This window comes from Hippopotamus amphibius, chromosome 7 (genome assembly GCF_030028045.1).
Source record: "Hippopotamus amphibius kiboko isolate mHipAmp2 chromosome 7, mHipAmp2.hap2, whole genome shotgun sequence".
Taxonomy (NCBI): Eukaryota; Metazoa; Chordata; class Mammalia; order Artiodactyla; family Hippopotamidae; genus Hippopotamus; species Hippopotamus amphibius.
The window spans coordinates 24552230-24578378 of NC_080192.1; the positions used below are offsets into that span (position 1 = coordinate 24552230).

Here is a 26149-nt window from a genome sequence, read left to right on the forward strand (position 1 = left end):
AAATACATTTGAAAACAGCTTAACATCCACAGTGCAGCAAAACGCTTATGGAAAGATGTAATGCAGTCTGAAAAGGTATGATTAAGACACACCTAAACAACTATCATAAGGCTGGAATGATAAAGCACTATATTTATTACTCGTCTAGTAGATCTCCCAAGGTATATTCTGGGTTCTCAACAATATTATGTACATTTCAGAAGGAGATGAAAAGTAGGTTAAGTCATATCCCAGAATCCTGGCAGAGAATATTGCTGAGAATAAAATATACAATTTATAAGGTCTAAGAGAAAAGACAGAAAGAAATGTGTAGTTTGATAGAGAAAAATATATCTAAAGCACCAAAAATCATTCTGAAATGATAAAATAGAATATTCCAGAGTGCTTAAAGTGGTAGATAGAATAGTATTAAGAACAAGAATAATGGCTAACATATACTGACTGCTTATTCTGTGCCAAATGCTTATAGGCAGCATTTCACTGAATCTTCCCAAGAACACCAATTGTATAGATGAAGAAATTAAAATTTAAGAGCACATAAGTAACTTGACCTTGGTCATACAGCTAGTAAGTGGCAGAACCAGAACTCTAACCCAAGGCCCTTATACTCCTAACTACTATGACTTCTTGTCTTCATACAAACTAAAGTTAAAAAGAAGCATGCAAAGGCAACCTAGATGAAGTTTTCTATGCAATAACCTCAAAATATTTAAAAGAAAAAAAACCCTAAAACGTAAATATGCTAAAATCTTTTGAAGACTGGGGGTCAAAACATGACATCATAAGAAGGGGGTCAGAATCAAAAAGGGTTTCACTCTCTATGAGGAAGGCTTCAGCGTGGAATAATCAAAAAGAACTGAGATCTCCTGAAAAAAAAAATTGGCTTACATATATTTTCCCCCCAAAAAAGCAAAAAGAATTTATTTGACTAAAATGCCATAAAACAGGAAAAATCATTTCACTTGGTAATCAAATTACTGCTAACATAGTTAATACAATTGTATTTAGGGGCCACCAAGATGTAAATTCAGGAAATATTAGAGCCAGGCGTGATTAGAACCTCTAATGGCCTGGGCTTCTAAATTAGTTCTGGTTCCAAATTAGGACCATAAAATTAGATTCTGTGTTGGTTATAAAAAATAATCTGCTAATCTATAATGCTCCTTTGCTTAGAGTTGAAATATTATGACTGGATTTTGGAACTGCTAAGATCATGTCAATTATTGATTTACGTTGCAACAAATAGTCCTAGGGGAACACTAGATGCATCAGTTAGGGTTCTTTGCCAACAGATGCAACAGGAAAACAAGGCTTGGACCACAGCAGCTCCAGAGAGGCAAGAGGGTCTATAGAACACAACTAAAACAGTCTGAAGAGGACAGGGGCATTGGAATGAATGAATGCCAACTAGTTTTCATCTTTTTATCCCTCTGCTCCAGATTCAGATTCCAAGGAGGGAGCAGCTAACCAGCCTAGCTTGGGTCACTGGTCCTTCTCTTGGCTGGCTGAGAAGAGAGGCCCTGAAGAGTCCTGCCTGATTACATCTCCTGGGGAGAAGAAATTCCTCTAAAGGTGATATTTGGAAGGGGAAACAGATGCTGGACAGAAAACAACAGTATACAACCCTGCCCTGCTACCCTTAGCACTTGGATTGAGGAGTATTCCTGCCTCGTCCCAGTGAGGAACTGCTCTGCAAAGATGTTGAGTGTTGGGCTGCTGGACTCTGAAGGGAGCTAGGAGCGATGACCATAAGCCAGATGATGATTCCTGTATTTGATTAGATCAGGGACATCTCAGGCTGGTTCTAGATGCAATCCATTAAAATAAATCTGAGGTATACTGTGTAAAACGCCAATATGGACTTCCAGAAGTCAAATAACCAAGACAGGAAAATGAGAAAAATAAATCCTCACAATCAAGAAAAAAAGCCAGCCATCTCTTTTGGAAGGCTAACAGCTTCTTATCGAAGGTTTGCCCCTCATCCACGGCAACGAGCTAGTCCACCTTTAATGGACTCGGCATAAAGCAGACACCTGATGCGAGTATCCATCTCTACAAGGTCAGGAAACTTCTGAAAAACTAAGACAGGGTATGAATTATTTAAGAGTTCTGCAAGGACCCAGGCTTTTCAAATCTTTTTTATGGTATCGGGTGACACATCAGATACTGATTTGGGGATAATTTTATTACCAGATCATGATAATGTAAAGCATGCTGTAATATAGCCCAAAAGAAAATGATTGCCAAGGGAAAGAAATTTATTTGTCTTCTTTAAGGAAAGAAACTTTGGCAATTATTTGAGCCATAACATCGTTGTTTATGAGAGTACCCCGAGGACTGATCATTAAGCTTTAACACCAAGATAAAAAATTGCCACAGAGGAGCAGAGGTGGCTATAGAAGATTTCAGGACTTCTAAATAAATATTCAACATTTCCCAGCTGGTGACAATTCTTATGGAGGGCCCCTCATAAAAAGTAGAGCCTCTAAATGCCTCTCATGAGTCTAAGAGGATATTATAATTTTTCTTAAAATAGTTTCATTTTAGAAATAGAAGGAAAAGATACACAAGGAGAAGAACATGAAAACTTCACCCTTCTCATATCTCCAGTGTGTTCCCACAGTGGTAGAAAGATAGAAACGTAACAGGGGAATGGGCATATTATGATAATATAAAGGCAAGATTGCATTATAATAAAACAAAAGAGAAAATCCCAGAGGCTTTACTCCCTCTGGACTCTGAGAGGTCATGAGATGAGTCCTGAGAGAAACAGTTCTAAAAGAAAGATAAGTTTTACTTGCCATGGAAGCAGGACTAAAGTACTTATGTCCTCCAAGCACTAGGCAGTAGCAAGTGGCCGCAGAAGCATCTGCTGAGAAAACGGATCTTAACATATCCCCAGGAGTCCAGTCTTCCAACAGAGATCAGACACCACTTGGCCTGGTCAGCTGAGGCTATCCAACTCCATCATCAAATTCCTTCATTCAAATGCTGGAAATTCTAATGTCATGAGGCTCTCTCCTAATACTGCCAGGACAGACTTCCCCACCTTGAACGTTGATAGCATCTGTCCATCCAGAATCTTCAGATTTCTTATGAACTAGACTCTACATTCTCTCTGGCCTCACCTCTTACCATCCTCTCCAAACACCCTCCTCCCTTCTGCCATTCCATCTATGCTTCTGTCACACTGAATGACCTCCAGGACTACAAGCGCTCTATTACCTTTCTAGCCTCAGGACCTTTGCACAGGTTGTTCTCTCTGCCTTGCATGTCCTTTCCACTTTTGTCTTTCTCTGGCTACTCCTGCCTGTCTTTCAGTATTCAACTTCATGTCACCTTTTCTGCATATTTCCTCAAACATTCCCCACTGTTGGGTTAGGTATTCCTTTCCTGAATTTCCCTGGCCCTCTTGCAATTAAAGCACCTATGACAATGACTCAGAATCACCTACTTACATGTCTGTTTCCACAGACTGGATTTATCCTGAAGGCAGAAACCACAGAGAGCAGGCAATCCATCAACGATGGTTGAATAAAGAAAGGATTTTTGTTTGTTTTCATCCCCTGTACTCAGCATAATACCAGGCATATAGTCATCTTGCAATAAAACATTTGCTGAATGGACCACAGGTACTCAGAAACATTCGTTGGATGAATGAAGTGATGGACTTATGATCAGGAAATACTACATACCAGAAATCTAAAATTCCAATATTCTACTTTCTGACTTCAAACACCTATCCTTCTCGCTCTCTCAGATTCTGATTTTCTGGTCCCTGACCTCACAGAGATGCCCAATCTCTTGACATCTCCGGAGTCTACTGAGTCTTTGTAAGCCTTGATGGTGTTTCTTCCTTCTCTACTCAATCTGCACCCATTTTTCATTATGAACTTGTAACCTATACTTTTGCACTTTTTAAAGAATCTAATCTGGTACAAATCTCTACTGTCACAAATATTCTGCTGTCACAGCTACTAAGAATACCACACCAGGGTAATATCATACCAGCATGCAGATGGAGCCTCCTGAAAATCCATGGTCTTCAACCTCAGCTAGAACTTCAGGATGCTGGCCAGTCCTTTAACAGTCAGCTCCCTCATCCATTCCTCTCCACTCTCCAATCACCTTCTCTCTCCTCAGTCCAGCTACCCACCCTCACTCTCTATGGGTAGCAGATTTCCTTGCCTTCTACATTAACAGATGATTGAGATAAGAAGGCATCCACTCAACTCTCTGCCTCCACACCAATGGACTCACTGAAATCTACATCTGTCTATTCCTCCTTCCCTTTTACATCAGAGGATGAGGTGGGGCCACCCTCCATTGAAAATAAATCACTTTACGTGTGCTTTCCATCTCATCCCCTTCCCTCTTCTACTAGAGGACCCCACTGCATGTCAAACTCTTCTTAAGTTCTGTATCCTCTCCCTAACTTTGACCTACTCTTTCTTTTCCCTTGTCAGTCAAGCTACTTGTATCCCTTCCCATCATGTGCCATTCTTTCAGCCAAACTTTTGTGATACACAGGGGCAAAAATAAAACAGAAATGTGGTTCCCCTCAGGAATTAAAAAAAAATTAACATACAATGAATTAGTAAGAAGACAACAATGTCCAGGTCAGAGAGAGACAACAGCAAAGCAACTGGTCCATAAACCAGCAATTTCCATCTGGGAGAATGTACCTTAGCCTGTGGACTTTAAGTATTTTAGTTCTACAGTAAGGAATGCATTTATGCTGGCACAGTGTCACTCACAGTCTACAATTTACCTCATTTTGAATCCTGATTTTACTTGGCTCCCTAGGTAAGGTCCCCCCTGCAGAGAGAGAACTTCTCATTTCAGGGAAGTTCAGGGTAGATTAGTTTAGATACATATTAGTTACAGGTTAGAAACAGATTAGTCTCCCTGCTTAGAACTATTTCACCTCACAAAGAGAGGAGTAGACACAGCAAATCTGAAAGTTCATCATCTAATGTTAAGGGCAACACATTATTTTTAGCAAAGAGAAATAAATCATTCATTTTTAACAGGGGTTGTGTCTCAGGACTAAAAGAAGAAATGTTACCGTTAAGAAGTTATGTAGAGATGTACACGTTGCATCTTTCTCAAACATTAGAAGGGTTTTCTGCATCAAGTAAATTGCTTTGGATAGCTTATTCTTCCTTATCTCATTCATTACACTTAATTCTGTAAAAACAAACAAATATTTTACCAAAAGGGCAACATAAAAACTATTTTTAAAAAAATGTGGAAAGACAGTTAACCAAATTTTAATTACCTGTAAAACAATCAGGACTTCCAGGTTTTTTTAGCTTTTCAGGACCTTTGGTAGATATATTTTTGCTAACAGTTGGAGTCTGCAAAACTGAAGAAGAAGAAGAAGGAGAAGAAGGAGATTGACATTACAATTAGGTTTATGTTCAAGAAAGGAAGTATTTTCCAAACACTAAAAAGTAACTATCTATTTGTAAAATTATCACTTCCTCTATCATATGTCATCTTTTTTCATTAATAGGTAAAAATTCAAACAAATCTAATACAGTTTTATTGTTAAATTCTCTTTTATTTGCCACCGTATGAGAACACCAAGAATTTTTAAATTTTAAAAATATTTGATTTTCTATTTCACCTTAAATAAAATCATCTTGAAGGTTGATAAATAGGATCCAACCTATTTTTGTTCACTTTCCCTCTTCATAAACTTTTCAAAATTGCTCCATCCATGGTTCTTGCAAGAGCTCTGGGTACCACAGGAAGACCTCCACTCTCCTCTATCTGTGGTTGATAAAATCAGAGCCTCTCTCAAGATTTTCAGCTAACAAACAAATTATTGCCAGTTGATTGTGAGCAGTGAGAGAGCCTGGTGTGCAACTGGGATGACCATCATTGTGGTCCAGGAAAGAGGATGAAAGGATGAGGGAGAAGAAATTGAAGGTATGCTGGTCCAGGGAGGTGGAGAATATTGCTCTGATTCTTGACTTTCCAGGTCTGGTCCTCAAGACACCTGCCAATATTTTGTTTTTTGTCCTTAAAGGTACATGAGGGTACCTGTAGTAACCTTACAATAAACCCCTTTTACTGAGGTTTAATTATTTGTGCTAATACACTTGAGTCACCATGGGATGATGACTGATTGATGAAAAGATGCCAACAGACACCATTAAAGGGTATAAGGTTTCTTTAATGGCAAAGGATAAGGAAATTTATCTGCACGGAAACAGCAACACAAAGCAGAAAATAACGCATCGTTCTCTCAGTACCTAGGGTATCATAAATGCTAATTAAGTGATAGCTCTCATGATTACAATCATTGGAGATAAGAAGGATAAGACTGCAAGAAACGTATGAATGCCCAATACAGGAGTCATATTTAATGTCACAGTCATCAACAGACAATCATTGTAAAGTTCCTGAATAAGAATGACAAAAGCAGTAGTGAGGCAACATTAGTCAGACAGCAGCATACAAGAGTGAAGAATGACGGGAGCAAAAAAGTGATCATCTGTGCTAGGGTGGCAGTTTAATAAGGCAGAGAAGGGGACTCCCCTGGTAGTCTAGTGGCTGAGAATCCATCTTGCAGCGTAGGCGATGCCAGTTTGATCCCTGGTTGGGGAACTAAGATCCCACGGCCCACACCCCACATGCCGTGGGGCAGCTAAGCCTGCGCCCCACAGCCACAGAGCCTGTGCACCTCAGCAAAAGGTTCCGCGTGCAGCTAAGACCCGACACAGCCAATAAGTAAATAAACTTTTTTAATAAAAAAATTTTTAAAAAGCAGAGAAAAACATCAAGCAGACCCAGAGATATTGCAGAGAAATATAATCCCATGTAAACACACACACACACATGTATATACATACCTACACGCGCACACACACACAATGGAATATTATTCAGTCATGAGAAAGAAGGAAATTGTGCCATTTGCAATAATGTGGATGGAGCTTGAGGGCATTATGCTAGGTGAAGTAAGTCACACAGAGAAAGACAAATACTGTGGGGCAGCACTTATATGTGGAATCTAAAAAAGCCGAATTCATAGAAACAGAGAGTAGAGTGGTGGTTACCAGGAGCTAAGGGAGTGGGGAGATAGAGAGATATTGGTGAAGGGGTACAAATTTCCAGTCACAGGATGAATAAGTTCTGGGGCCCTAATGTACAGCATGGATCATAGTTAATAATACTGTAGTATATGCTTGTAAGTTGCCAAGTGAGTAAATCTTGAGTGTTCTCACCACAAAAAAAGAAATGGTAATTACGTGACATACTAGAGGTGTTAGCTAACGTTATGACAGTAATCATTCTGCAATATGTTAGTGTATCAAATCTACACCTTGTACACCTTGAACTTACAGAATATTGTATGTTAATTATATCTTAATAAAGCTGAGGAGGAAAAGTGTGCGCTCAAAAATTATTTAATTAACCAGCATCTGATTAAATTTATTTAGCTGTATATATGATGTGACATCTGAATGTATTCAACAGAGATCAGAAATCACGTTTCGCTGGAACACTCAGTTCTATTTTATAATTACTCAGTAATTTAAAATGAGGAAGGCGTAGTTAAATGAATACTGATTATGCAATCATGCCAGGAGTAATGTGGCATTATCAAAATTTAACCTCAAACAGCAGAGATTTTAGACCAAATGATGTTTAAAATCTTATTCTGAAACTCGAGTAATTGTGTTTCTATATGCACACTAGTAATACTATTGGCTTTTTTTTTTTTAAATATCTGACCTCTTTACCTAATAATGGGGCAAAAACAACTTAGATCCCATTCATCTATCCTCTGTCCTGCTATCACAGATGTCCTTCTAAATTTTTCAACAGCTTCCAGGATAAAATATAACCCCACCTTTAACACCTCAAGATCTGTGATCTGTGATTATTTGTGTCAGTCTCCCAAGTGTGCTCTTTACTGCAGCCATAAGAGAATTCCAGAGGTTTCTGGACTTCGTATACCTGTTTGCTTCCACCTTGCTAAAAGTTGATTTCTCCATTCAAAATGACTGCCTCCTTTTCAGTTTTCTTCACAAAGACATTTACTAGCTTTCTGGTCAACTATCACCTCTTCCGAGAAGCCTGACTTTCTTGTCTGCTGTACTCTTTTGTGTGCCCATAACAAACACTCTGAGCCCACCTCTATTGCATTTATTAACCTTGACTGTTATAGCTGGCTTACTTATCTAGAAGCTCAAAATTAAAGGCTGTGTCTTATCTGGACCAAGCCTAATATGGTTCCCAGATCTTGATAGGCAATCAATAAATGTTTGCTTAATTAAATTAAGAAAATACCAATAATTTCCTGTTACGCAAACAATTTAATTTTTTAGAAGTTTACTGATTTGCTATGCAAGGTATAAAGTAATGAAAGACACCTACTGGTATTTATCAGAGAAGTAAGAAAAAATTAAAGAATGAAATTAATCTGAAAAACACACAGTCAACAAGAACACTATTTACAAATTAAACTGATTCTGTACTTGAATTTGTCTTAAAATTGATTCAGAACAAGTTATTTGCTTTGACGGCTACTACCTTGCAACTGGTCAAGAAGCACAACAGCTATTCGGTGCTGGGCTTGAATCAGTTCAAGATGCAAATCCATCATGAAACTATTCGGTGTGACTGGTTTGCATATGTCTCCGTCTACATAGTGCGGGTGCTTCGGTAGAATTGAAGTAAAAATTAAAAAGGAATACAGTTATCAAAACGTACTAAAAATAGCTCTATCCTCTTATCACTCAAGTTATCATTTTACCCTTAGCCATTAAAGTCTGCTCACTTCTCAGTGCTACAGTCTGGCTTACACACTAATGAATCTGCTTTTCAAGTTCACCAGCAGTCTCTTCAGGGACAGATTCAAAGACTCCTCACCCTCCTTGATTTCTTCTGGGAAAAGGGGGATCTATTTCTGGCCTGTGAGAGGGACGCCACCACAAACCATGCTTTACTTACCTATTTGCAAGGCCAGCCCTCTTCCTAGTTAAACAAAACAACTCTAATGTAAGAGTTTCTCATTCTCACCATGGCATAGCAATGGTCAATCACTGATGATCCACTTGGCAAAGCAGTTAACATGCAATTCAAATTTATTCCACCAATGGCTTTGTCAAGAAGTTCGTAGGCCAAAAATAACTGTTCCTCGGGTTTCTTCTAAAGTAATTTTATAAACAAAACAGAAAAATTAAATTTAAGGGAAAATCATGTGCAACACTTCCAAACTGCTATTAACAATAATTCAAAACCAAATAACAAATCTAAATAGATCAAGGTCTATTTAATGTCATATTTTTTACTAAGTATATCTGTTTTTGATTAAATGTGGAGTACTATTAATAAAGGTGAAATAACAAATACCGTTCACATCATTTTTCCAAATGTTAAACTCTTCACAAACATGTATATAACTTCCTTTTATGATTCTCGAAATTCTGATCGTACCAAACACATAGGCAAATTTTAAAAATATAATTTGTAATTTGTCATTTTCACATACTTTATTTTGAAAATTTTGGGGGTTTTTTGGGGGGTTTTGGGGGTTTTTTTTAACCTCAGAGCTGAAAGGTCATCAAATCCAATGGTCTACATTGTGATATTCAAAAACTAAACATCTTCTCATTATAATTATCCTTACAGAAAGACAAACACGGAGAATGACATAAAGAGCATCCAGCTTTGCTCAAACTTTCTAATTTTTCATATTTTCTTCTGAAAATTTTTAGGAAATAAAGCAAACACATTCATGCAGATCACTTAAATCCCCTGTAAAAGTGTTCACAATAACGTTCCTCTTCTCTGCCCCTAGAGGTAGCCACTGTCTTTGAATTTGGTTTTTACCATTCTTTTGCATGTTTTTAAACTTTTACTACATGTGTAAGTGTCCATTAACAATATGCAATATTGCTTTGCATATTTTTAATTCTCTTGTAAAATTCTGCGGTTCACTTTTTTCACTCAACCATATGTCATCAAAACCTCCTGCAACTCAGATGTCAGCCAGGGTTTAGTTAGGGACACAGAGTAACTCTAGGCATTCCAAGCAGAAAGAGATTTAATGCACAGAACTACAAGTGTCCATCACTGCTACAAGACCTGGGGGAGCAAAGATCAAGAAAGCTGCCAGTGATGATTTTACTGCACGTGGGAATCTGAGAATTCAGGAGGCAGGTGTCAACCTCAAGTGTCTACTGCACTGAAGCAAGTGAATTGGAAGGGCTTGCTCAGTGAGGCTGGTCAATTAACTCCTTCCATCTGCTACAGCAGAATAAGAACTCTCTCTTCCCTTGTGCATTACAAATTCATGCAAATGTCCCTCACTGGAAGACAAACCTAGAACCATATAGAAATGAGATGGTGGGAAATGTAGTTCCAGGTTTTCCCCCTAGAGTGTGAAGATGACTCTAGAAGTGGATGGCAAAGATGCCCAGCTGACTCTAGTTCAAGCCCACTCTAGTTCATTCACCTTCATGGCTGTAATGAAATGGTGTTATACTGAGGACTACATCACAATTCACTTATTCACTCTTCCACTGATGAACGTTTAGACTGCTATTACTAAAAGTGTGTAATGTATTATACTAGCCTGATCCTTTCTTTACAATCCTTATACCTTTCCTTCTGCTACTCTTTTTTCACACAGCTGTCTAAGGCCCTTAGGACATGTTGATCAGAAGAATGACAGATATCTTTAAGTTGTTATATCCGTATAAAGGGACTGCTTTTCATCTTTTACTGTAGGGGTAACAGTCATTAAAGGTCTTGCATGATACCCCTTATGGGATACAGAAGTTCTCTTCTATTCCTAACTTGTTAAGAGTTATTTTTTTAAAAGGTGGTTGCTGAATTTTGTCAAATGCTTTTAGTTGCATCTCTATCTAATGAGGTGGTCACATTTTTTCCTTTGCATCCACTAATGTGGTGTGTTGCATTATAGATTTCCTAACGTTAACTCATCCTTGCATTCTAGAAAATACATAATTTGATTATACAGATTCTTTAAAGATATATATTTCAAGAATCACGGGCTCATGAACAACAAGGTCCTACTGTATAGCACCGGGAACTATATTCTATATCCTGTGATAAACCATAATGGAAAAGAATATGAAAAAATGTATATGCATAATGAGTCACTTTGCTGTGCAGCAGAAATTAACACAACATTGTAAATCAACTACACTTCAATAAAATATTTCTAAAAATTAAAAATGTTCTTAAATTAAAAAAACAAAAAAGAATCACAGGCTCAGGGAGGTTCCCAAGCAACCCAAGGAACATAAGTTTGAATTATGGACCTACATGAGGGCAGGCCCAAATTATTAAGAAGAGAGATGTTCTCCCATTTACTCCACTTTTCAGTACCCAAATTGAGAAACCTCCCTGCCAAATAGGCAGATATTTTTCTAGTCGACCGTTTCCTAAGATGAGTATTATAGGCTCGAACTAAATGTGTGAGTCTGAGTCCCAAGCACCACCTTTCATGTGCCCAAGGCTCATCTCTTGTCCCTAGATGGTTGTTAATCTAAGTTTCTTTGTAACGGAGCCAGCAACCTACTGCAGCATCTATTCATAAACTTAGCATTCTGGTTTTCGGTTCCCCTTTCTCTTTTGGCCCCTGGGATTTACCTTACTTTCCTGTGAGCTCTGTGGTGTGCTTTGAGGATATTTGTTCAATTCTGTCCAAAATTTCTAGGTGTTTTGTAGCAAGAGGGTTTTCAGGTCATCTGCTTTTCTGTTTTGCCACAAGCATAAGTTTCTAAGGGTACATTTTAACACTAAAAAGTTTCAAATCCCCCCACACCCACATTCTAGCACTGCCAGCACCACCACCGTCATCTCTGTCATCATCACAGCTAATACTGAACTAAAACATTTTTAAATTACCATAATCCTATGAGGTACTTACTAATTATTATGACTTTATAGTCCATTTGTCCAAAACAGCTATGTAATCAGTAAAACTTTGTTTTTTAAAATATAATCACAACAGCACCTTATGTGTTTTCTTAAATAGTTGCATGTGTATATGCGAGATATATAATTTATCCCACCTGCAGACTCTGCTAGGTGAGCATATGGATTTTGGACTCTCCTTACAATAAATTCTCACTCCTCCCCACTTCACTCCCTTCCACATAGGTCTGAGACTCTAGGTTGAGATTCAGTGCCCTTTGTGAAACATAAGAGAAAAACTGAGTTGCCACCATGTGCCAGTTACTGGTTTCCACAATGTTACCAACATCTCATTTGAACTGTATCACTTAAACGCTACCAGTAGAATAGATACTATTGTTATAATTTTACGGAGGAGGACACTTATATTCAAACAGATTAAATAGTTTATTCAAGATCACACAGTCAACATTAAAGTCAGGATTCAACTCCAAGTCTCCCAATACCAACTTCTATGCCCTTAGACCACACCAATGAATCACCCCTATTCCATCTACCACATGCCCCAGTACAGCTGAGCAGGTAACACATGGCACAGTTTTAGGGGTGCCATTTCCACTGTAGTCATCATAGACTTCTGTATTTATTTTGACAATTTCCCAGCAGATGGCAATAAATCCTATTAAGGAAAGGGTGCATTTTTCCAATTTAAGCACAGTAGCAATAGTTCATAAATGGTTTTCAGTTTCTTCATGGTCACCTTTAAGAAATCCACTTCATTTAGTGCTTTTAAGTGCCAGAATTTTTCCATCCAAGCCAAAATCTAGCACTTTGTTAACTTCTACTAGTATTCCTATTCCTGCCCTATGAAGACTCAGAATGGGGGCTAGTCCACTGAGTCAGTAATTCTTAAATTCCAGTTTCCCCTCAAAAGCTGGTACAAAAGTGTAAAGCAATTATATTCCAATAAAGAGTTTAAAAAAAATTCTAGTTTCCTTAAGAATCTACCTGGCAAACTTTTAAGAACTTCATACCTGAATTATAACCTTTCAAAACCTCACATCTGACACTATGATTCAGCACATCTAGAATGGGAAATTGGAAGCTACATATTTAGCCAGCACCATACATGATCCCTGAAAACCCCCTAACAGACAGCTATCATGTCCTCTCAATCTCTTATGCACTTCAAACATTCTCTGTTCCCAATTTAGTATTTCTCAATTCTCTCTCTCTTCAGAAGACACAATACAGCGTAAAAAACTCAAAATTGCATTCCCTGAAACCTCTTATTAGAAGATGAACATTATATTCAAGAAAGTAAATTCAGAATACTCCCCCAGTCCTTTGATATAATCATGATATTTGATTTGTACCCAGTTTCTTAGGACTTGTATTTTTTTATGTATTAGAAAAATGTAATTTATACAAATGTCCTGAAGATACTTTTTTTTTAATCAAGAGGCAGCATAGCATAGTGGCTAAATGCCTGAACTTTGAGGGAAACACATCTAAGTTCAAATCCACTTACTGTGCAACCTTGATCAAGTAAAATGTAGTAGTGAAAACGGCCACTATGACTACACAAATCAACTTGAGTAAACCTCACAAACACAGTACTGAGATAAAAAAAAAATGAGCTGCAGAAGAATACACACAGTATGACACCATTTATATAAATTTAAAAACAATACTGCTTAAGGTTACACACATACATAATAAAGGACTAAAACGGGGACTTCCCTGGTGGTCCAGTGGTTAAGACTCTGGGCGTCCAATGCAGGGGGCATGGGTTTTATCCCTGGTCAGGGAACTAAGATTCCACATGCTGTGTGGTGCAGTCAAAAAATTTAAAAAACAAAAAGTACTAAAATGCCTGAAATTTATGATCACTATATTTAGAACTGCAGTTACTCCCAGGTAGGGGAAAAGGCAATGTGATCAGGAGCAGTTAGTGGAGGAGTTAAATTTCAACTATACTAGTAATGTTTTGTTTCTTAAAACAATGATGGGAGAATGAGTCTTCATTATAATACTCTTCATAATTTTATGTCATATATATCAAATCCTTTTTTCAGAGAAAATATAGTAATCATGAGGATTAATATTTAGCAACAGGAAAAAGTGCTGGTGAATTAATGTTAAGAAAAAACATTAGAATGTTACTATGTTAAAAACTGAAAAAGACTAGGAGAAAATATAGAAAATGATCATGGTTAGATCCATATGGTGAAATTACAGATTTTTTTCTTCCTTTTTTTTATACCTTGAAACATCCTCTAACGTTAACACAACTTATGTAATTTAAAATTATAGTTTTTTAATTAATCAGGTAAACCAAAATATAGATCACTGGCTTCCTCTGTAGAAAAGTATTTTTCAACTGTGGTCCATGAACACTCGTGTCCTAAGTAAGTAAAATTGGTTTTATTTTCAATGATGGAACACATGGCATTCTGTATCTCCTTCTTGGAAAACCAAGAAAGGTTTCATTTGCTCATGAGTAAATTAATGCCCCTGAGAAGTCATACAGTAAGGCACCTGTTGTGTTTAATCCAAAGTCAGCCAAGGTTACTTGTCCCTGGCATCCTCTTCTGAAGGGTAGTACTAGCATCATATAGAACAGAGTTCACAAAAAAGTTTGCTATTCTAGTTCCTGCCTATAAATAAACGAATGTTTATTACATATGTGAGATAATTCCCTAGGCTCCCATTCAGATCTACAGGTCAACACAATTCATGATGTACAAAAATAATTCAAATATAATAAGAAAACTATAATCAGAAAGATGAATGACCATTTGTCTCCCTCATCTTCTTCCTTCCATTAAGCTAACATTCACTGAGAATTTGCTGCGTGCCATGGACTGTTCTAGGACTGTAACTAATCTGTCAGAAGTAAATGCTAAGTAGAACATCTCTGCTCTATGAATCCATGACTCACAACATATTCAAAATATCAATAGTAATTAACCATAAATTCTTCTAAGATGCTTTATCTAGCTTATTTTTGGAGCTAATTATTTTCTGAAGTAAAAACAAAAGGTAGAAAAATATCCCTATAGTTCACAATGTATACAGAAACCATAATTTCTCGGATATTAAATATTCAAAATTACTTCCAAAATTAACCATTATACATTTACAAGTTTAATATTATTTGAAAATTAAAATTCACGTTTTTAACTATATTTTCTAAAATATTTTGCAATACCTTTAATATTGGAAGCATTTCCATGCACCCTTTCTGAGTCCCAAGGAATTCACTAGTCCCTTTCCTTAAAGACATATCTGAAAAATAGAGAGCAAGAAAGAGAGGAAGGAAGGAAGGAAAGGAAAGAAGGAAGGAAGGGAGGGAGGGAGAGAAGAGAAAAAGGAAAAGGAGAATAAAAAGAGGAAAAATAGGAAGAGGAGGAGAATAGGAGAGAGAAAAAAACAAAAAGAAAGAAGGACCACAGAAAATAAAAGGATGAAAGAGAAAAATGGAAATATAATAGTGAATCATAATCATAAAAAACATTATGCTAAATTAGTTATCTTTTTATGCTCATTTAGAAATGATTCAACACTTAGAAGCTGAATAACGAATTATTTCTTCCACATAATTACATTTTGTCTTTATGTAAGTTAACATAAAAGCATCTTATAATACAACAAACCAACTCAAAAAACTTGATTATCAGCAAGGCAATATTATGGTAAAGAGATTGGTCTTTCTATATATTCTATAGAAAGTCCATTGAAAAGCATTCAGAAAATAACAGTAAATTTAGACAAATGACAGAAAAGCCTGGCTTGAATCAGAAGAATACAAATAATAAAAATGTATATGTCAATGCTAGTTTCCTAGTCTAAAAATTATTCAGTAATTCCAATTAAACAATGAATTATTTAATAAACAGACTAATAAATATCTTGAAACAGATTATCATAATTAACATATAAAGAATGATCTGTACTTTGTGTTTTATGTGCCAATAAGATGATGAGAAGAACATTGTTGGAAAAGTTATAAAAATTTATATATCTAACTGGAGACAACTGCTCATGACATAAATGTAGATGTTTTCAAATTGACAAATGGATTGTATTCTAATATTGATTAGTTCTTTAGAAATGAAACATTTTAACAAAGGATCAGTACAATAAATTGTATTTAGCCCATTTATAATTAAAGAATATAAAACACAATAAACAATAGTCTCCCAACATATATACACTTATATGTATAAAATAACTAATAAAAAATAAAATTTAAACAAAAACAAAACAAAAAATAGTCTCCCAAAAGTAACCAGTAAACAAAATAACAAAATTGAATAAGAAAGAGACTTTTTTTTTAAAAAGCAATCATTGGACCTTTTGCTTCCTATAACAGATAATCTGGGAACATTCTGCTGAGTAGAAAAGCTGGAAAAATACACTTTTTTTTTTCATCTGTAAGCTAAGATGATAATGAAAATATCAATACAGAGCCAGGATCCTGGGAAGGGAGTATCCTTTGGATCTTGGGAAGAGAGCCCAGGGACTAGAGAATGGCAGTAGAGCTACTTTTCCCACTGAAGACTTTCATCGATTCTGGAGAGGAAAGCTGAAAAGCTGAGTGGTGCTTTGACAACCTTGAGGGGCCAAAGCAAGAGAGGCTGGTATCCAGGGCCCACCAAGGGTGACAAGCCAGAAGGGGCTACATCCTAGGAGTCAGAGTAACTGAAAACAGGTTGAAGAAAGCATCTCAGCTTTAAATTATTTTAATCTCTCAAATTGGAATAATGGGACCCTGGAGTAGTAGTGTCTTCATGCACCTGGTGAAAGCAAGCATAAAATCTTCCATGGAAGAACAGATCATCTAAGGCCTCAAATTACTTTTATAAAACATTTAGCAAATATTGTGTCTACCACATAATCAAAAATAACCACAGTAACCAAATAGCTGATGAAGTAAGTTCTTCACTTAAGAAATCAACAGAATAAATGTAGATGGAATGATAGAAGTTAGAAGCCCCTTCTGGCATTTTACCACTCCTCCAGTAGCCTTCAACCAACGACAAAGGTTGTACAAATATCTCAACCTCCCAGCTTTTTAAGGTACATTCTAAATAGTCTCCTAAGAGGTCCCTCGTGGGAATAAGCTCTGTACCCACAACAGCAGCCTTCTCGTGAACTTTCTGTACCCTGTCCTGGATTCCTTTCCATCTCTGTCTCACTTCACCCCACCACCTTGCTTCCCTGGATAGTACAATCCAAATAAACTACGACACTCAACTTCTTGTCTCAGAATCTGCTTCTGGGGAAACCAACCTAGGAAAAAAGATCAAGCTGACAACACCTGAACTCACTGGTAAATCTTTATATCACAACAAGTGGGACAACCAGGCATTACATGCCTCCTGATTCAATGCAATAGGAAGTATGCATGGAATATGCTCGTGAAAAAAATAATAATAATAAGATACTGGCAAGAATACTTTCTGAAAATATATCACTTGAATACAAGCAACCCGGCAGATCTAACTGTCAGTTAGAGAAACAAGTTAATCAACACCATAAGGACACAAAGAGCCAAATCCAGTATGTGGGAAATCCTACAGGGTGATGATTCAGTTTCTTACAGGGTAAGGGGAGGAGGAACTGCTATAGGTTATAGAGACTAAAGAGACATGTAAGAAAATAAAATGTGTGGGCTTGTTTCGATCCCAATTGGAACAAACCAACTAAAGACATTTTAATACAATCAGAAACATAGGAATTTTTGCTAATTTTGTAAGGTATAATAATAGTAGCATACTACTATTATTTGTAAAAAGAAGAAAAAACCTTATCTGTTAGATAGACCAACACCACCACCCCCCCCCCCCACACACACACACAGAGGTATAGGCTGAGATATCTGTTGGTGAAATGACATGATGTCTGCTTTAAAACACTCCAGGGAAAAAAGGAAGTGTTGTCAGGAGAGAAGAAATAAGATTAGCAAAATGTTCCTAATCATTGGTACTGGATGATGTTTACTCAGTGACTTATTTCATCTTTCTACTTTACATTTGAAATTCTACATAATAAAAGTTTTAAAAAAAGAAAAAGCATTTTGAGACAGGACATGTCAAAAAATATGGCTTCAAGCTATTGAAAGTGTTAGATAGCCAATCTATATGTGAGTTACCTAATGAAACAGAGAGTCCAGGGGTTCAACCACAGGCAGAAGAAAGAACTGAGAAGGTCAGAGCATCCTCTGAGAGAAGGTGCCTCCTGCAAGGAGGACAGAATAACAGCAGGAAGGAGCTGGGACAGGGAGAGGAGGAGAACAAGTGGGAAATGGGGGGAAGAGGAAGAAGATAAGAAAGGGAAAAGAAGAGAGGAAACAGAATAAATGAAGAAAGAAGAGTTTTCGAGGGAGGGAATCAGAGGCAGGAAAGACTTAGAAAGGAGACAAAAGGTCGAAGGACATGGATCCAGTCAACACCCACTCATCTGAGCTCCTGCTCTGTGTCAGGCAGTGCGGTGGTGCCAAGAATTTAACGGTGACCGGCACGCGCTCTTCCTTCAGGAAGCGTACACTCTAGTGGGAAGTGGAAGGGGAGGAAGGAGATAAACGGGAGGAGAGAAAAGAAAAAAGGAAGAGTGGGGGAGAGAGGGAGACAGGGATAGGTGGACATGAGGAACGGAGAAGGGAAATATACGCGTGAGGAGAAGCTAAGAACCACTGAGCATATAACCTGTTTTTTTAGCATCAGCTTGGTTGAACGTATATTATTTCTATCTTTGATTATACTGGGTTGGCCGAGAAGTTTGTTTGGGTTTTTCTGTAACATCTTACGGAAAAACCCGAATGAACTTTTGGCCAACGCAATAAATCACTGATGAAGCACAATACTGAAATGCCTGGTTTCCATTAACAGATGTTAACCAGTATTATGATTTATACTTACATATTCATATGCATATGCATATATATATATATATATATATATATATATATAAATGACCTCATATTTTTTCATTCAATATTTTACCTAGAGACTTTTTTAATCTTCTTGGGTGTCCTAAAGACTCCAATATTTCACTTAACCGTAATGTAACCTCTGCCACCACCACAACATCAATGTCTTCCATTTTACAGCAGTGAATTATTTCATTTATCTGCCACAGAAGATAGACCCACTAAAAAGACAAAATATAGAATAAAATCAATTCAAAGTACACTATATTGTAGAAGGGCCATATTTTATAAAACTTAGTACTTCCTTGAAATCATCATCTTCTAATCATATGAAATGTTATACAGATTACTCTTTCTTATTAGTGGATCTTAACTGTAAGTAATATAAAGATCAATAATCCTAATAAAATGATATTTAATGATCAATCTGTTTATATAAATTCACAAAAAAGATTTACTTAAGCTTATAGTCTGCATGTCTACAGCCATATTGGAAAATTTATCATCTGGGTTTTTTTTATATATATTAGTGAAGATTATCTGTATCCTCAAAATTCTCATTCTCCCTTCAAAAAGCAGTGGTTAAGATCATTATCAAGGACTGACTTCCTAGGTGGCGCAGTTGTTAAGAATCCGCCTGCCAATGCAGGGGACAAGGGTTTGAGCCCTGCCCCAGGAAGATAACACATGCCACGGAGCAACTAAGCCCATGCGCCACAACTACTGAGCCTGTGCTCTAGAGCCTGTGAGCCACAACTATTGAGCCCACGTGCCGCAACTACTGAAGCCCACGCATCTAAAGCCCATGCTCCACAACAAGAGAAGCCACTGCAATGAGAAGCCCACGCACCACAATGAAGAGTAGCCCCCGCTTTCAGCAACTAGAGAAAGCCTGTGTGCAACAACGAAGACCCAGCACAGCCAATAAAAAAAATAAATCCAATTAATAAAAAAATTTTAAAAAAAAATTCAAGATCACCCTCAAAGTCCTTCAAAGTAGTGAGGGGGAAGCAGCTGTTTCAGGCTCCATGCTGGGTACCTTGGAAGCTATCTTTCATGCCTGTAACCCCAAAGCTTAGCACATAAAATTAGCCATCACACTTTGGGAGCTAAAATGGGAAAACAACACTTAGGCACCCCGAACATTATTTTATTAGCGTATATGGTAAAATCATGCCCATGCATTCTAATGTAGCTAATCTTAGGAGGCCTCAGAATCATAGAAGATTGTGTTATTGTTAAAGTAGTCTTTCCTAAATTTCCAGGTTATAACATTCACCTCCTTTACTTTCTGCTTTCCATGAAAGAGCTCTTTAAAATATACTTCTAAATATACTATTATTACAGAAAAAAAAACTGAAATGCCTTACTTATTTGTATTCTCTATTATTAACCTTCTCAAAGAACTTATCCAAGTTCATATAACCTTAAACATACTATATTTACTCCTCCCTTAAAAACCTGAAACACCTGCCCGCTTCCCCAAACTAAGTGGGGGCAGAAGTAAAGGGAGTACACTAAAAGGAAAGGCTCCCTCACTACTACATGTAAAGAACAATACTTATGCAGGTGGGTAAATGGGGAAAATGTAGATTGGAAACGTGTATCACAAATGAAATTAGCAATAACAAAAAGCATATGAAGGGAAACAAAAAGGAATACCTTATTAGTACTGATTTTCTGGGTGAATTTTGCATAGTCATTTCTGGACACATCGATCCGCTGAATTCCTATTTTGCATTTCTGCCACAGGAACATTATCATGTCCACAACGATTTCTTTATCAGGCTGAGCATTCTGAAAACAAAAGTGGTAAAGTAAATGGATAAGAATAATAAGATATATAGATATGGGTATACAACATTTAATGTGTGCCAGGCGACGTCTCAGAGCTTCATGCATACTGCCGTGAACTGAATGTTTGTGTCAACTCCAAATTCTTATGTTGAGTTCCTAACGCCCAAAGCAATTAGGAGGTGCCTTTAGGAGGCAGTTAGGTATGAGGTTGGAGCCTTCATGAATGAGAATAGTGCCTTTATGAAAGGGATCCCAGAAGGAGAGCGAGAGACCCCTTCTTTCTGCCAAGCGAGGGCACAGCAAGAAGAGAGCCATCTATGAATCAGGAGGCAGGTGATGCCTTGATCTTGAACTTCTCCAGAACTGAGGGAAATAAATGCTTGTTGTTTAAGTCAACCAATGCTTGTTGTAAGTCTACGGTATCCTTGTTATAGAAGCTCGAATGGACTAAGACATATACCAACTCATTTCATCCTCGTAACAACCTATGGAGTGAGTACTGTTACTATCATCCCCACTTCACAGATGCAAACTGCAGCAGGAGAAGATGAAGTGGTTTTTCCTAAGACAAAATGAAAGAAAGTAGCAAAGCAAGCATTCTAGCTCTGGAGACCTCACTCTTAACTGCTCTAGGCTGCTTGACATCTCGAAAAAGAAAAGTTGCCAAATATTTTTAGGCAAGTTATATAAACCATCAGTTTCATCCAGACGAAGTGTGTATATACTTCTTTCTTTTTAAAATTTCTGTATTAAAATAATGAAGAATGGGGAGGTGGAGAAACTACTAAGAGGAGAGGGAATGGGGCTCTGGGAAAGGATGTGGAAAAGACGAAAAGAGAGACGTGAAGGAACTCAACAGAACATCACATTGGATATCAACAGATGACCCAAAACAAATCTCTTCTCAGTTCATTTACTTTGGCTCTTTTCAAAAGGAAAATAAAGTTACTCATTATATTTGAACTAGAAAGATAATTAGTTTATGATTAAAATATATCAAACCCTGAGCTCCTTTGGGGCATCTCTAAGGCTTATTTTGCATGCGCAGTACCTTAGTACAGTGCTTGGGAATGTAACAGAGCTCAATAAATGTTTATTGAATTGAACTGAACTAAGATACACATGCTTTTTTAAAAAGCAGAAAGATGAAAATTTCATGCCCTTTTCAGCCTTGATTGGAATTTTTTGGTTTAGTTCGCCCACTATAATCATTACATCTGCTATCAAATACCACTCTTTCAAAAATTAAATACCTGTCACGGGTTATAACATCAACTAAGAAATAGAAAACATTATAAGAGTCCCTTACTGTGTTTCACTTCCCTGAACAAAAGTTAATACAATGCTCTATAACTGTGGTTTTCAAACATTTTTTTGTAACAGCAAAACCAAATTTTCAAAGGAAATTCCATCAGAATCTCAACGTTGTATACAAAACTAGTAAGAACAGGTTAGGGTGTTAAGCCTAAAGCTGGGCTCCTAAGGAACCTCAGAGAAGCTCTGGGGATTCCTGGAATTCAGTTTTAAAACCAGTGCTGTACTAGTTTTACTTAAATATTCATACCCAGAATCCGTCATTTCTAAATACTGGACACTGTGTGTGCTAAGTGACTCCAAATGGTAACCAGGCTTTGTGCTTAGGGCCTGGAAAGCAGTATTTCATTAAGAATATTAACTTATTAAAACCACTGCCTCATTTCCTTCATTATTAGAAACATAGTTAGCCTCGGAATTTCCCAAGAAGGAACAGATTGACGCCCAAAATGATGACAATAATAAAACCAGATTTTAAATTACGAGTCAGGACATAACTTGATCTCTTCTTCTATTGGTTAAACAGTACAGAATTTCAGCACGGTGAAATTCCTATGATTTTTAAATCTGGCTTTAAATTAAGTAAAAGAGCCTCCTTTGACACTTCTACAAATTATCCAAAACAGCTTTTTCACCTGCGGAGAGTCACAGACACAGGAATACAAGGTTGCCGCCAAACGGAAAATGTCTTCTGAATATCCACAAGACTTCACTAAAGTATCTCAATTTATAAAGCAAAGGAAAATGAAACAAAAAAAAAATTCGTTACAAAATTTCAAACAGAAAAGGCATAGAAACAGAAAGTCTACTACAATGACATAAATGATATCTGGGCAAGTATTATGTCAATAAGACACTTTGACATATGCTTCCATATGAAAACTAATCTAAGTGGGCTTTAATTCAATTAAAATGGACTATTATTATTTTCATCAATCTGCAAACTGTTTGCCAACTATGCCCATAATGGAATTGAGAAGGTTTATAACATTAAAACATATATGGCAGTTGAAATAAAAATAACAAAGATATCTATTCAGAAACCACTAGAAGAAGAAAAAAAGGCATCATTACTTGGTACAAATTATTTACCACAATTGAGCAGCCATGCAATGCCTTAGGAACATGATAAAACATAAAAATATGGGATTAAATAATTCTCTAAAAACCAGGCTATAGATTTTCTTTTTTTTTTTTCTTTTTTTTTAAATTCTTTTTCAAATTCTTTTCCCCAGATTTTCAATTATATACACGATAACTTTTAAGACTTAAAAAGTTTTAGAATGGAAAACTCTGCATGCTGGAAAGAGAGGGGAGACCACCAAAACTTCCCTTACCAAATTGAACTGATAACTTTGATTTGCTGCCCTGCTGGCCTCTCACTGACAGGGCAGCAGCTAAGCAGAGCCTCGTGCTTCTGCTCAAAACCACGACTCAAAATAAAATCCAGCATCCTTACAAGGCCTTGGAGCCTGCAACAACAGGCACCCAGCTATTTCTCGGACCTCACCTCCTGCCACATTCTCAAATGCCAGCACCACCACCAGCACACTCCAGCCATGAGTGCCTCCTTGCTATTCCCTCAAAACCAAGCACACTCTCACCTCAGGACCTTTGCACTTCCTGCTCCCTCTGCCTTGAACATTCTTTCTCTCACCCCACCTATTGAGAGCATATAAAGTCATCTTAATTTTTCAAAAAGGCAAATAAATACTCACCATGAAGAGCAATTTTTTTTACATAAACTTGACCTTCTTTGTAGTTTTCAAGGGGAAAGATCAAACCTTTGTTTCTCTTTACGTTGATTAAAGGTTCTATTGCAATAAGAAGGATTAAATCCTTCTCCGCTTTCTTTGATGCTGGATCATCCTGCCTCTGAGAAAAGTATATCCCACAAGTTAATCAGTACTTCAATATCATGTTAACAAAAATAAAAACAAAGTAATTGTTTTGCATATACTACCTGAAGAATATCAATAAGCTGCCCAGCTGCAGATTCAAATAAACTCCATTCCTCGTAAGTAAAAGCTAATTTTATAAATTTCACAGCAGCATCCACAGAAATGACATTTTTTCTTTTTATAATAAGTTCCAGAAGAGAAGATTTTGGAAAATCAAGCATCCCATCCGCAGCAGTATTTGACACTACAAAAGGAAAGAGAGAGGTTTGGATGTCATTTGTGCAAAGAAATATTTACTAAATACTAAATATCCGACGCAGCCAGGCACTAGGTAAACAATGGGAAAAAAGCAAACACAACCCTTGCCTTCACAGAGCTCACACTCTGGTGGGGAAAACAAGAAATCTTAGTGGGCAAATGCAGGGTGCTGTGGGGATAAATAAGAAGAGCATTGAACACAGGTTTGGGGTAGGAGGTTGGTCAGGGAGGGCCACCCCAGAGGAAGGAACATGGAATCCCAAAAGTAGAGAATTAGCAAGAGTTAACTAGTGAAATAGACAGCTGGAAGTGGAGCTGGGAAAAGAGATCTAAAATAGGGATACAGCTTTAGAGTTATTGTTACACATCCACAGTAAACAATGGAAAGCTGTGAAAGTCAGAACAGCAAGGAACCCCAACAAGTAAGAGAAGGGCAGGGGGAAGAAAAGGCTGCAAAGCAGAGTGCTTACAGAGAAAGGAGCCGTCAACAACAGCAAATACTCCAGAGAGCAAAGGGAAGAAAAGCACTGACTTTCAAACTGAACAATAAGGAGGTGGTCCATGACATTCTCTGTCCATGACAGAAGACTGCCAAGTACAAGCAGGAAGGAAAGAATATCGAACAGTGAAAATACATCATTCCTTCAATAAATCTGACTCTAACAAGAGGAAGAAATACAAGGAGGAAGCTGGAGAGGGAGGAAGGTGCAGTGTGCAGAGATTAGGCCCAAAGACAGAAAGAGGAGCAGAAGGAACATCCCTTCCATTTTAATGAGAGACAGTGGAAAGGACGGGTACAGATGAAGGTAAAGTTTCAGGTGTGGGTGAAGGAAGTCAAGGGAATTCTCCTCTGAGACCTCGTATCTTCCTTGTGATGAAAAGATGAGCCCAAACTGCGGCAGAGAGGCTCCTTGCCCTCAGATGGGCGCTCACATGCATGCACACACACACACACACACACACACACACACACACACATCCTAAGCTCACTTAGAAGATCATGATGATGCTATAAACAATTTTATGAAAAGTTGAAAATATAGATAAAATCAAAGTACTATTTACCAAACAGAAGATTTTTTTTAAATGAAAAGAAATTCTAAATTGTATCCCTATGGAAGAAATGTAGTCTGTAGTTTAAAACATTTCCACAGAGAAAATTCCAGGTCCAGATGCCTTCACCAGCAAATTGAAACATTTAGAAAGAAGTAACGCCAATCTGACACCAACTCTTCCAAAAAATAGACAAAGAGGGCAGAACTCTCAATGCTTGTTATGAGACCAATGTGACCTTGAGAGCAAAACTCAAAAGTGACATTATAAGAAAGGAAATCTCTCTAATGAACAGAGAAGCAGAAATATTAAACACCAGCAAGAAAATCAAGCAATATATCAAAAGGATAATCCTCACACCTCTACACTAAGTTCATTTCAAAAATATGGAGTGGTTAAAAATTAGATAAGCAATCAATGTAATTCACCACATTAAAATAAAAGACAAATCCATTCAATGAACTAACCCATTATAAATTCAATCAATTTATAAACCTCAATAAACCCTGAAATTGGTTTTGATAAAATTCAACAACTATTGAGGATCAAAACAAACAAACTCTTAGCAAATCAAGAATAAAAGAAACTTTGTTAATCTGAAACAGGGTACCTAAAAATATCCTTCATCAAATATCAAAATTAATGATAAAATACTGAAAGTTTTCCATTTGAGACAAGGATAAATGCGACAACGATATCTGCTATCACCACTTCTGTCCCATGTTTTACTGGAGAGCCTATCAAGTGCAAAATAAGTCAAGAAATGCAGGAAAGAAGAAATTAAAAGATTAAGAATTGGAAAGAAAAGTAATTGTCATTATCCACAGATGACTGGATACATAAAAAAATCCAAAATAAAATCTAATAAATTACTTGAATTAATCAACTGAGTTTAGCAAGATTGCTGAATTCAAGATCAATAAAAATTGGTATCAGTTTCTTAGTTATGGACGACCGTGCTAAAATTTTTGTTATTCATGTT

At 37.0% G+C, this 26149-nt stretch overlaps 1 protein-coding gene across 2 annotated transcripts in view; it reads right to left on the bottom strand.

Annotated features, from left to right (window-relative positions):
• Window positions 1-26149, bottom strand: part of CFAP54 (cilia and flagella associated protein 54) — a 277803-nt gene that overhangs the window by 219377 nt on the left and 32277 nt on the right. For both annotated transcript variants that reach the window (XM_057741715.1, XM_057741714.1), the window contains exons 10-19: window positions 23919-24100; window positions 23674-23830; window positions 22591-22676; window positions 20507-20641; window positions 18918-19065; window positions 15122-15198; window positions 9040-9168; window positions 8551-8677; window positions 5282-5368; window positions 5069-5190 (exon numbers count right to left, since the gene is read on the bottom strand). In XM_057741715.1, the coding sequence (XP_057597698.1) occupies window positions 5069-5190; window positions 5282-5368; window positions 8551-8677; window positions 9040-9168; window positions 15122-15198; window positions 18918-19065; window positions 20507-20641; window positions 22591-22676; window positions 23674-23830; window positions 23919-24100 (1250 nt within the window). The remainder of the gene's footprint in view (window positions 1-5068; window positions 5191-5281; window positions 5369-8550; window positions 8678-9039; window positions 9169-15121; window positions 15199-18917; window positions 19066-20506; window positions 20642-22590; window positions 22677-23673; window positions 23831-23918; window positions 24101-26149) is intronic.